The sequence below is a fragment of the Artemia sp. Qi Xiang Cuo genome, chromosome 2 (assembly GCF_049724085.1).
Source record: "Artemia sp. Qi Xiang Cuo chromosome 2, ASM4972408v1, whole genome shotgun sequence".
Taxonomy (NCBI): domain Eukaryota; kingdom Metazoa; phylum Arthropoda; class Branchiopoda; order Anostraca; family Artemiidae; genus Artemia; species Artemia sp. Qi Xiang Cuo.
Genome location: NC_142795.1, coordinates 59,314,186 through 59,327,427, shown reverse-complemented (window position 1 = coordinate 59,327,427; position 13,242 = coordinate 59,314,186). Strand labels below are relative to the sequence as shown.

Sequence of the window (13,242 nt, the reverse complement as noted above, 5' to 3'; positions counted from 1 at the left end):
TTGACCACAAAGACGAAACATTGAAGGTGCTCTCACTTTTGAATCCAGAAATTGTCCTTGGTGAAGAGCACGACAGAATAGTGTCTGCCCAGGCGGTTTCCCCACTTGCTCGGGAAACTGAATTTCGACAAAAAAAGGCCAGAAGAGATCTTGACAAGCTCTGGAACTCCCATTTTTGACGAAAAAGAACATGTTATTGGCGTAACCACTGCAGAAGTGAATCCGTTAGTTTTCTGGTCTGCCTTAAGGAAAAGTAAAGATGCCAAAGGGGAAGAAAAGGATTTCAAGGATTTTTGTGATTATATGATGATGTTATATGGCCTGCCCACTGTTCGGCAGCAGCTGAAAGACAATTTACACTATTTGGTCTTATCAAGACCAAATTACGATATGGTCTTCTAATGCAAATGACTAGTTGTTTGATGCATGTAAAGCAACTAATTTGGCGTTCTCGAAAGTCGCTGGGATCCTGGATTATACATTTTGAAATGCGCAAGAAATACTCCGATTGGCAAAAAGCTATCAAAGAAAAAGAGAATGTTGACTCTTATGCTGTCCATACCTTTCAAGAGGAATTTTATTTAGAAGATTAGCCTTAAACCCCTCAAGTTATTTTTTAGTGTTTACACGTTTTTATGAGTTTTGTGCTTGTATTCAAATTATTCTTTTTGGTTTTCTTTATATTTTATGTTAATTGACCGCTTTGAAAGAGGTTTACAAAACGTCTTTTGGTCAATACCCCAAGTGATAAGAAAAATAACCTCTAGTTTTGCGAGATTTCAAGGTGGATATATTGTTGACATATTTTAGACGAAATATGGACATATTTTGGTTACAAATGACATATTTTTGCAGGCTCAGGGGACATATTCGTGAACCAAAAAGTTGGTAACCGTGGGAACCACGTCAGCCAGAAATCAAAGGAAGAATTAGAAGCTATTCGACTTTTCAAAGTTTTAAAAAAATCGTAAAGGAAGCTAAGACACAAGTGTAAAGTATCTGATGTAAAAAAGTTGGTATGGCTCAAAAATTTCAGTATGATGAATCTGGATCAACTTTCTACTATTTTTTGCTGTCCTTTTTGGCATTAGTTCTCATACCTCTGACTTATTTTTTCTGGCCAAGAAAAAAAAAAGAAGGTAAGTGTTGGTAAAATCTTAGGGGAAAATGAAGGAGAGGGACACATTTGGAGAAAACCCTTAAAAATTCTGAAATGAACTTTAAAATAATACTAAATGCCTTACCTGTCCTATTTATAGCCTAGGCTTGTCTACTAGACTATCTCATTCCTAAAAGTCCAATGCTCCATAGGCTATATCCTACAGTAATGGAGCATATTCTCAAATAATGACATGATATCATTACTGGCCTATGTCAGTATGGATATTAGGCCTATGTACAATTTAATTGAAAACTGGGTAAATATTTACCAAATCATATTATTGACTTACAAATAAAGTGAATATACCATTTGATGCCTTTTTGGTAAAATTCTACTTTAGTTACTTTTGGCTCTCTTGGAAAGGAGTTGGGTTAGGAAAATGAAACTTTCAGGGATGGGTCTACAGGCTAAAGTATGTCCTGGGAAGATATTTTGAAGTACTCACCTCCACTCCTTCTCCCTCTAGAGGGTCCTGACCTTTGATGACCTTTAAAAAGATGTGAGTTATAAAAGTGAAAGCTTACAAAATAGATCTTCTGCTTGAATGAAGTACAACAAAATTGTTTTCGGCTTCACAACTTTGCTCAATCCCAATCTATAAGGTTTTAAAGATGTGCAAATACATTTCCTAAATTTTGAAAATAAACTATTTATATGTCTTAAAATTCTGCTCAAATAACTGAAATTGCATTTTCAGAGCTAAAGCCAGAGAAAAATAAACTGATAACTGAAAATTAAGGTAAAAAGTTGTTTTGTCAAAATTTCAATGGGTATAGACCTGTCATGTAGGCAAATTTCATGACCCTTTAGAGGGAGAAGGAGTGGAGGTAGGTACTTCAAAATACCTTCCGGGACATGCTTTAGCCTGTAGACCCATCCCTAAAAGTCTCATTTTCTTAACCTAACCCCTTTCCAAGATAGTCAAAAGTAGCTAAAGTAGAATTTTACCGCCTTTTTTTATGCTGATTAAAAATATAATAATAATTTCTATTGGAAATGAATTTTAGCCCCCCCTATATATACCAATTCCGGGTATTTTTTTCAACCTTAGGGGGGGGGGGGACAAATTCAAATTTTATGGTCAATATTTACCAAATCATATTATTGAGTTACAATTAAAGTGAATCCATTTGATTCCTTTTTTTATGCTGATTACAAATATAATAGGGTAAGACACCCAGTAGTTGGACACTTTAATCACTTTGAAAACTTTTTGACATTTAAACTACTCTAATTACTGTATTATACCACCTAGAAACTTAATTTTTGTATCAAAAAATTTCTGAAGAATTTCTGAACAAGTAGGTTACTAATTTAAATAGTTTCACTTGTACAGCACCTCCTATTTTTGAATTTACTAACAAGTGACAATTCTGCCTAAACTTGGACATACAAACGGGTCATTGTAAATTGGTCATTAAAATAGTATAAAAGATTCTGTCCAAGAATAGGCAGGTGGCCGACTACTGGGTGTCTTACCCTAATCATTTCTATCAGAAATGAATTTCAGCCCCCCCCTAACCTAAGGTTAGGGGGGGCTGAAATTCATTTCTGATAGAAATGTTTATTAAATCCATAATCAGCATAAAAAAGGTATTGAATGGTGTATTCACTTTATTCCTAACTCAATAATATGATTTGGTAAATATTGACCAATTTTATTTCTGATGTGGGAGGTAAGTTTAAAATTTGCCCCCATCCCCCCTCCTCTAATGTTGAAATACATACCCTGAATTGGTATATATAGGGGAGGGGGGCTAAAATTCATTTCCACTAGAAATGATTATTATACATCAAATGGTATATTCACTTTAGTTGTTACTCAATAATATGATTTGGTAAATATTTACCAAAAATTGTATAGGGTTTCAGTTTAGGATTGTCACTCTTCTGAAGGCCATACCATAAAACTCTGAAAACTAGGCCTAGGCCTATTTGGAATAATTTGTAAAATATTCAGACAAATTTTGTACCAAATAATGTTTTAATTTGTGGGGAATTCTAATTTCATTACTTTAATATGAAGAAAAATGTTTCCAAATGCCATTTTATTTAGTGAAAGTATATGATAGTCTAAAAGACCTCTTTTTAGGAAAGGCCACCTTTCTTTGGCATTTTAGAAAAATAAAGAGGGTTTTTTGGACCACCCTATTTTACTTCAGCATGATGCAATGTGAAGGTAGTACCAAGAGCCCTGCCTTCTTGGTTAAGTTTTTGTCAATAATTTTTCAGCCTAAATTAAAAATGTGGTCACTGTTTGACAAGCAATTGAAAAGAAGAAACTATGTTTAATGTTTATGATTTATTAGTGTGAATATTTGAGAATAAAATTCTACTTAAGCTACTTCTGGCTATATTGTAAAGGTGTTAGTATAGGCAAATGAAACTTCCAGGGATGGGCCTAAAGGCTAAAGTATGTCCTGGGTTGTATTTTGAAGTACCTACCTGGACTCCTTCTCCCTGTACAGGGTCCTGGGTCTATGCCTATGGAAATTTTGACAGGACAACATTTTACTTTAATTTTTAATTATCAGTTTCTTTTTCTCTGGCTTTAGTTCTCAAAATGCAACTCCTGATATTTGAGTGGAATCTTAGGCAATATCAATGTTTTTTTTTGTTTTTTTTTTCAAAATATAGTAAATGTATTTTCATATCTTTAAAATCTTATAAATTGAGATTTATCAAAGTTGTAAAAGTGAAAAAAGTTTTGTTTACTTCATTTAGGCAGAAGATCTATTTTGCAAGGTTTCACTTTTATTACACATGAATTTTTAAAGGTCATCAAAGGCCAGGACCCTCTAGAGAGAGAAGGAGTGGAGGTAGGTACTTCAAAATACCTTCCCAGGACATACTTTAGCCTGTAAACCCATCCCTGAAAGTTTTATTTTCCTAACCTAACCCCTTTCTAAGATAGCCAAAAGTAGCTAAAGTAGAATTTTACCAAATTTACATTTTTAGAATCAGAAGAAAATCAGCTTTTTGTTAATATATATGAATAAAACTGAAACACTGAAAGGAGATGTAAATAAACAAAGGATAATTGGTATTTCCAAAAAGAGGTCCTTGTAAGTCAATAAACTAATAATTTGAAGTGTTTAGTCTTAAATAATTTTAATAATAACCATATTGAGGCATAGCTTAGATTTCTTAGCTATTTATTGGTATATACAATTCTTCTCAATTCCTCTTTGGTAACAAGGCATGAGGGTTTTAGTTTTATATAATTTTGCCCAATTGGATACTGGTTTTTTACCCTAATCATGCTTCAGGTGGGGTGGGGGAGCATGTATCTACAAGCAAGACATTTATTAAATTTGGAAAGAGCATAAAAAAGGTATCAAGTAACATGGTCACCTTGTTCCTATGTCAGTAATGATATTATGTATATATCTGCTATTATTTGAAGCCTAGGATCAATTCCCAAGATTTTCATTCCCCTTCATCAACTACTTTCCAAGATATGCAAAAGCTGCTCATTTAGGATGTTTCACATCCCAGTATATAAATATAAACATTTGCTGATAATATATTCAGATTGGATTTATCTGTTAATCTGTTATAAATGTTAGTCTTGTTCAATTCAATTCTCTGAATACTGATGGAATTGAGTCTGTGTGGATTAAAATACACAACCAAATAATTTCAATTGTAGTGGGTGTTGTCTATAGAAGCCCTAGTGCTCTGTGTTTTCGACTCTGAATCTAATTTGGCTGCTATGCTGTCTCATGTGATGTCCAAATTTGCCAGCTATGATCTTGTCCTTATAGGGGACTTTAACCTTCCTGAAATCCAATGGGCTGATTGATCTGGTTTTTGTAATAGAGATTCTCCTTTCTTGTCTGCCCTCTCTGATAATTCTCTCTGTCAAACAATCTCACAACCAACTCGTTACAGGGAAGGTCAAGTCTCCAACATTCTTGATCTGGTTATACTCAGTAGCCCTGACCTTCTTATTAAGAATGTAATAACCACACCTGTTGGTAATAGCAATCATGTAGTAATTATTTCAGAGCTATGTCTGCATACCAAACAACCTTCCTCTAAGCAACAAAAGTATGTAAACTACAAAAGAATCTCTAATAAACTTGTTAAAGTCAACTGGAAAACACTTATTACTGACAATATTGAGGAGAGTTGGTTAAATGTAAAAACCGAAATTCTAAATGTTTAAAAATCATGCACCAGAATTTTTCAGTTAAAACAGGCAAAAAGTTTACCTTTTTTAACTACTAGAGTAAGAAATCTAATCAATAGAAAACACAGAGCATGGAATTGCTATAGAAAAAATGAGACCACGGAAAATTATCTAGTCTTCAAATGCTTTTTTAATCAAATGACAAACCAAATAATGGAGTTGAAGAGATGGTTTAAGGAAAAACTGGCTGAGGAAGTTAAGGATAACCCTAAATCTTTCTGGTGTTATGCCACTCAGAAATGTAGCTGCAGATGCAGAATCCCAGATATCCTGCATAATAGTAAATCAGTTGCCTGAACTGAAAATTGAAATTTTCAACCAATATTTCTCTTCTGTTTTTTTGTCCAACTCCTATATTGTATATCCTACACCTCCTTTATATGATGTATCACATAAGATGGAGCCAATACTGATTACAGATATTTTGGTTCTAAAGGAACTCACATTCCTCAAACTGAATAAATCTGCTGGCCTAGACAGCATTCACCAGCAAATCCTACATGAATGTTGTTCAGTTTTGTGTCAACCTCTTTCCCTGCTGTTCAAATTATCATTAAATCTTTCTAGATTACCTCAGGACTGGAAAACTGCACATATCATTCCTATTTTTAAAAAAGGTAGAAAGGACCTAAAAAGGGTAGAAAGGACCCATCTGCATGACATCAGCTGTTGTTAAGGTTCTTGAAAAAATAATCATTTCTGCAGTTGTTAAACACCTTGAAGCAAACAACGTTTTACACAGTTCACAGCATGGTGTTTGTTCTGGAAGATCTGTTGACATCAATCTCCTTGATTCATATGACCACATTATTATGTTGATTGATATTGGGCTGCCTGCTGACTTGATTCTGCTTGACTTTTCTAAAGCTTTTGACAAAGTGTGTCACAAATGACTTGCAATTAAATTATGTGCAGTAAAGCTTGAAGAGAAATTCCTGCTCTGGATCCGTGATTTTCTTTATTTGCATAATCAATGTGTTCAGTTATTTGATGACTCTGGTAAGTGTATTCTTTCTTCCTAAATGTGTGTTCTGAATGGAGTTCCTCAGGGAAGTGTCTTGGGTGCTACACTATTTAATATTTTCATCAATGACGCTTCTTCCATTATCAGCAGTAGATCAACTCTTTATGCAGATGACCTGAAGCTTCTTGGACTAGCTTTGTCCAGTGAAGATCAAGCCACTGCTACAAAATAATCTTCAACTGCTGGGTCATTGGTCTGAGGCCTGGCTTCTTGAATTCAATGCTGCCAAGTGCCTTATCATTCCCCTTGACAAACTGAATCCTTGCTGCTCTTATTTTATCTTAGGCCACCTACTCTCTTCTGTAAGTAAGAGCAAGATCTTGGTGTCACTATTGACAATGAACTAAAAATTCAGCACTCATGCTAAGAGGTCTGCTGCTGGGGCTAGTTTGACCTTGGGACTGATTAAGCATACTATTTCATTTTGTTCCCCTAAAGTCATCAGTCTTCTTTATAAGGGACTTGTGCATCCTAAGCTTGAAGTTGGAATGTCTCTTGCCTCTTTATATTTTAAAAAAGACATATTTCTTGAAGATGTGCAGAGACATGCTACTAAAGTGATATCTGGCAGGCAAGAGCTTTCCTACCCTTTAAGACTATCAAAGATTAATCTCCCTACACTTGTTTACAGGAGAAATAGAGGGGATGCCATTTTAGCCTTTAAGTTATTAAGGGCTAAAATTCCCCCAGCATAATTCCCTACTGTTGATACCTATTCAATAACTAGAGATCATCACCTGAAACTTGTCAAGCAGTCTACAATTTCTAGAGTCTGTAATAAATTCTTCTCAACACGTATTGTCAATAATTGGAACAAACTATTTAACAAAACAGTTACTGCTGAATCTGTTAATGTTTTTAAACAAAGGCAGGATGCTGAGTGGTCCTCCAGAGAGTATAAACTCAATTGGGATGCTACTGAAGATGGAACAGCACCTGGTCACCAGTGAACCTTGCATGCAACTAGTCATCATTCTGGAGCTCTATAAGGAGAAATGCTTAGATTGCTCCTAGCGGCAATTTAAGGTAATATGGCATTATGAACACACTATTGATGAGATATAAGGTAAAAAAAAAAAAAATACTGACAAAACACAAAACATTAACCAACTTTTATATATAGCCTAGATCTATAATCACCTTAGTTGTTCTTCTCTTTATAAGGTAATATGCCAATAAAATAAAAGCACTAGCATTAGATTGCTTATTTTATATCATATTTCATATTTTCTTCTATTGTTCTCTACTTTTTAAAATTAATTCAAATAATATTTTGGTAAGTACTTACATATTATACCAACCACACTCAAGAAGTAAAGTTAGGTTAATCATAATGAAATATACCAAAATATGATGAAAAAATGAGATTTTAGTAACAAAATTATGGAAACTACAACATAGAATTATGGAAAGCAGGCCACCCAGAATGCATTATATTAAATACCTAACCCAAATTAAATATCTAACTACATGTTAGATATTTAATTTAAATGCACCTGCATAGTAGTTTATCTCACCCATGCTATGCTGATTATCTCCAAGTGCAGACAGAGAAACTGGTTTTAAACAGACCAAGAACAGCAGTATGGTTGGGATAATATGTAAGTATCTTTTGGTAAATAATACTCTCAATCAAGGCAAAGATGCAGGAATACAAACTGGATTCTTCAAGTCTTAACAGACTACCATTGTATTACACATAAAGAGAGAGAGAGAAAAAAATATTATTAAAGCTATATATGCGACCATCAGGGGGGGGGGGGTGGCAGCATAAAATTAAGGATCAACTGGTACTGTTTTCATTTGTTTAGTGTTTTTTCTAGAGAGTGGAAACCACTAAATATTTACCCAATATGTTTTATTAATCAGGTTATCATGTTTTCTTCCATTATCCATGTTTTTAAATCATTAAAAAAAATATATCCATAATTGTATTGTTCAGTCAGACAAAACTAAAGTTCTTTAGAGTTGAGAACACAGAAACCTGCTTAACAAAGAGTAATGACATCTTGATAAGATTTAACTCAACAATGAAATATATAATGGGGTGTAAATCTGGTCAGGGGGAGGGATGCATTGTCAGATAAGCAACCATGACATTTAGAAATGGCAATAAAGTTTTAGTTGAGGGACTAGTTTCGAGCTGAGCTTAATTTTGCATTTTCAGTCTCTTTTTCATAGGCTATAGTTTTTGGAACCCATTGTTTCAGTAGGATTTTGAGCCATGTCCAGGTTTTTGCCCTAAATAAAAAAAAAAATCTCAAGTATTTTAATCTTATAAATAAGGATAATAAGGATATGTATGACTTTTACAATGCAAAGATTATAAAATTCAATATGAGGTCAGCACCTTTTAGATGGGAAGGAATAGAGGTCAGTACCCAAAATTCCTTCCTAGGGGATCATTGGGCAAATATATACCTAGCTCCATTACTATCATATGGAGATGATGACTGCACTACTTGATGCCTCTTATTGTGTTCTTTTTAAATATAATAATCATTCCACTCACAAATGCCCCCCCCCCTCATGACCTATAAAAAGCCCAAATTAATATATATTTTGTTGTTCATCAACTAAATTCCTTGATAATTGAAAGACCAACATCTAGAACTTTAAGCCTCTTTAAAAACTGATTTTTTTTTTTTTTTGTTATCTCATTTAATTTGTTAGCTAAAGATGAATATGCCACCCCTTGCACCTTCTAACACTCTTTTTGAATATAATAATTGCTGCTCTTCAAATGTACCCTCCACCTAATGGCGCTTTAGGATACTTACAAAACTTTGCTGATTCTGTAGGTTTTATTTTTGTTTTATTTTTATTTTTTGTATGCCTATTCTGGTATTATAAACAAACATTATTACTTTGGTATTATAATACCATCAGGCATGAAAGATTATTTTGGTTGTATGTGTTGATAGAAATAAGCTCATAAACTAATGCACAACAAAAACATTAGCAAAGTTTTCTGTGTAGACTGGGGCATTAGGGGGATGAGGGCAAGATTTATTTGCAATGGTAGTGATTAATAATATGGAAAGAGTGTTAAAAGGTGCATTAAGTTGTATTTTCATCTTTTAGCCAGCAAATAATTAAGAAAACCAAAAATTTATGCTTTTGCTTGGCTCTTTGTGAAACTCATATGTGTGTTTAATATCCAGCCTTGTAAGAGACCTTTAATGCTATGTGGGAGACTGATAGAGATAAAAGCCTGAGAAATACTCTCCCAATCCACCATCAGGCTACAGCTCAATTCCTGAGTTTTCCGCCTAGTTCAAATACTTTCTGAGCAGGTGAAAAGCTACTAAACTATAATTTTATCCAAACAAAGTAGTTGAAGGGATTTTCAAGCCCCTGTTTCTATTTTTTCCCTAATCATTGGATATATCACTGCTTTTTGATGCTTTATTTTCTTTAATGTTTAATCAAACTTGTATATCATCCCAAAGAATTAAATACCAGCCAGTATAAACATGCCTTTGACTTCAAATCCAGATAGTTTAACAATCAGCCTATTTAAATCAGGAAGTACTGTATATAAATACAATCAAAGGTATTATGTATGGGGAGTGAGGAGGACTTCCCTTAATAGTGGTAGTGACTCAGTAAAAAAAAAGAATACACAATCAAACTGTAATGCAAAGCACCATATGTTTACTGGCTCAGTATTGAAATTAAATAAACAAGAACAATAAACTCAATTTGATAATAAGATGAATAGAAGAAGATGGAAACACTGACATGATAACTGCTGGAATTTGGATCCACCAAAACATTTTCCTCTGAATTGTAAATACTGTAATTTCACTGAGTCAACTTCTAGATTACATAAAAAGATGTAAGAAATAAATAACGTGATATGATTAACCAAATAAACGAAAATTCTGACATAGTATCTACTAGTATCTTTGTCTTGTTCAATAATTACAGCAGTTTTGCAAGCTGGAAACAATCAATGACCTAATCAAAGCTTAGTATTTAGTTGCAACTCATTTAGTAGTAACTGTTTGGAAAACTGCAGAACTAGTTTTTTTTATCAAGGACAGTTCAATGATAAATTTTAAGTCTGAAAGAGCAAATTAACTAAAGAACAAAGAAATCTGTCAAGTTTAAGGACCAGTCAAGTGAAGATATGGGGTTGGCATGTGCTATTATTTTCGGTAAGGAATGTAGTTAGTGTCATAATGCCACTTTCTGTCTAAACCAAGCCCCAGTTCAAATAGATTATAAGTAAGTAGGTTGTGTTATCCTGTTTGGTGCATTAATTTTGAATAATATTGAATTGACAGTCTATTCCACCCAGTGGACTATCTTTGTAAACTGCATAATCCTAATTTATTGAGCAAAGTGATATTGAATCTCAAAATTGTTCCTGTAAGTTCCTATATTGTACTTAAGATTTTTATTTCATTGAGTCTTTGCAAGTTACCCTCTGCCCAAAAATTTCCACAAAACAAGTTTTTCAGAGAAAAGTAAATAGCTCCATTAAACCACAATGAGCAGAAATAAAGTCAAATAATCTTCTAAGTGTAAAACAACTATGAATAACCATCAATAAATAAGTGAAACTAAAACAAACTGAAATTGTAATAAATAACAGAGTCAAAGTCAATAGCAAAAATTAGCATGAGTAGGGCTGACAAACCCCATGCCTTCTCAAGACCAGAACATAATTTGCACTTTATTGAAAAAAAATGACCATGGATTGTCAGTTTGATACACATATGCTGATATTTATTCCTTGAAGTTTTAATAATCTTTTATTTATTAAAGTCAAAAAAGTGAAAACGTCTAAAATGTATTTTGTATTTCTTAAATTAATTTCTGTTTGTTTTTTATTGATGCAGTCTTTTTGATTGAAACAAAAATAATACTTCATATCTTTTTTTTCTATAAGAATTCATAGTTTGGCTTGCTATTGGTGTGTTGGAGAAACTTTTTCAACAACTTTTAATCCTAACACAAATAGTATTGTCTTTTAATCTAATTTTATACCTCCTCAAGTTGACCTGAAAAATAAAACTTGGTATCATTCCCAAAAAATTATATCTATGCTCTTTGACAACCTGGATACACTTGCTCTTTTGATTTCTAAATTGTAACAGCAGAAGTAGTAATAGTAGTAGCCCCTTAAGTTTCAACTTAATACACCCTGTCCTTCTCAATATATTGCTGAGGGGTCTTATTTGCAACCATACACACATTGCTTTTTTATTTAGTTTTAAAGCATAATGGGCCAAATACACAATTGTGGGGGTTTGATATACCTAATATCCCTAGAGACATAGTTACTGGACTGTTAAACTATGCTGAATAAAATGGCTGTCTCAAAATTTTGACCGGATGTGTCTGGGAAAATGAAAAGGCTCGGGAGGAGGACTGCTTGCCCTCCAATCTCTTGACTATTAAAAAGGGCACTAGAACGTTTAATATCCAATCAAGTTAGCTCTTTTAAACGTTTCAATGATATTTCTAGCTACTGTAGAGTGGTGTTACCTATGATATTGCTTATATGTCTTTTTGAGAACCTGCATGTATATAGTTTAAAACATGTATGTATATATTTTTTTTTTGTTTAATTGAAACTCTCCCTAAATGCTCCCTAATAACTTCACCTTAATACCACCAGTGTCATTGGTTACAGTAATTGCAGTTGTAGTATTAATAGTATACATTTAGGGCCTTCTGGCTAGTTTAAAATCCACCACAACTTTTCCTTAAAGGTCTAACTTAAGAATGTAAGCTGTTCAGATATTGCTTTATCAGCTTTTTGAAAATCTACACGCTTATAGTTTGTTTGGTTTAGTTCAACATCTGCCTAAATATTCCTTGAAAGCTTCACCTTAATACTCTAAGCTTGTGTAGTAGCGATAGTTGTAGCAGCATTAGTAGCAGCATTTGAGCACCTTTGGTTTCTTCAACATTCCCTTCAACATATGCTGAAAGTTTCAACTTAATACAATCAACTGTTTCTGAACCATTTCTGATATGCCCTCTTGACAACCTGTGTAAGCATAGTGTGTTTCGATTTAGTCCCCTACAGTTACAATATTTCCAAATTTTAACCTTAATGCCCTTAGTTTTAGTAGCAGCAGTGGTAGTAGTAGCAATATAATTAATAGTAGTAGCCTTAGATGTAGTGGCAGTAGAAGTTGTAGAGGTAGTAATAATAGCAGCAGTAGTAGAAGTAATGAGTAGGAAGTTTTAACTTGATATAATTAGACATGGCTATGACATTGCTGCTATGTCCTTTTGATAACCTGTATGCTCATATACTTCTTGGAATTTTCATCTCAATGCTCTTACCCTTACAAGTAGTTGCAATAGAAGTAGCAATGGTAGTAAATGTAGCAGTGATAGTAGTATTAGTAGCATGTGCATATTGTCTTTTAGTCAGATGATCTTCCCCTTTAAGCATTCTCTTAAAAGTTCCAACTTAATACCCAAATCAATTCTTAATATGATCTTTTGACAATGTACTTGCAATTAGTGTCTTTTGATTATGTTCAAATTTTCCCTCAATATTGTAAATGGAGTGGTGTGGTAGCAGTAGTGGTGGTAGTTTTAGTATTAGTGGTAGCATGCAAATATCGCTTTTTTGATCATCTCCCTTGCCATTTCCTGAAAGTTCCAAACTAATATACTAAGTCATTCTGGAGGTAAGCCCTTTTGACAATCTAAATACACATAATATGTTCTGATTTACTTCAACACCCCTGTCAACATTCTCTGAAAGGCTCACTTGAATGCCCTTTGTCTTTTTGGAAAGTAAAGTTCAAACATGCATACCTTTCTAAATAATATGTACCATATGTAAACAATGAACAAATTGCCGAACTTACAACCTTTGGCCTGAAA

General features: G+C 33.5%; 1 protein-coding gene across 1 annotated transcript in view; it reads left to right on the top strand.

Annotated features, from left to right (window-relative positions):
- Positions 1–857: 857 nt before the first annotated feature.
- Positions 858–13,242, top strand: part of LOC148955442 (translocation protein SEC63 homolog) — a 105,247-nt gene continuing 92,862 nt past the window's right edge. The window contains exon 1 of the mRNA XM_089102269.1: positions 858–1,139. Coding sequence (XP_088958395.1) covers positions 1,019–1,139 — 121 coding nt within the window. The 5' untranslated portion in view covers positions 858–1,018. The remainder of the gene's footprint in view (positions 1,140–13,242) is intronic.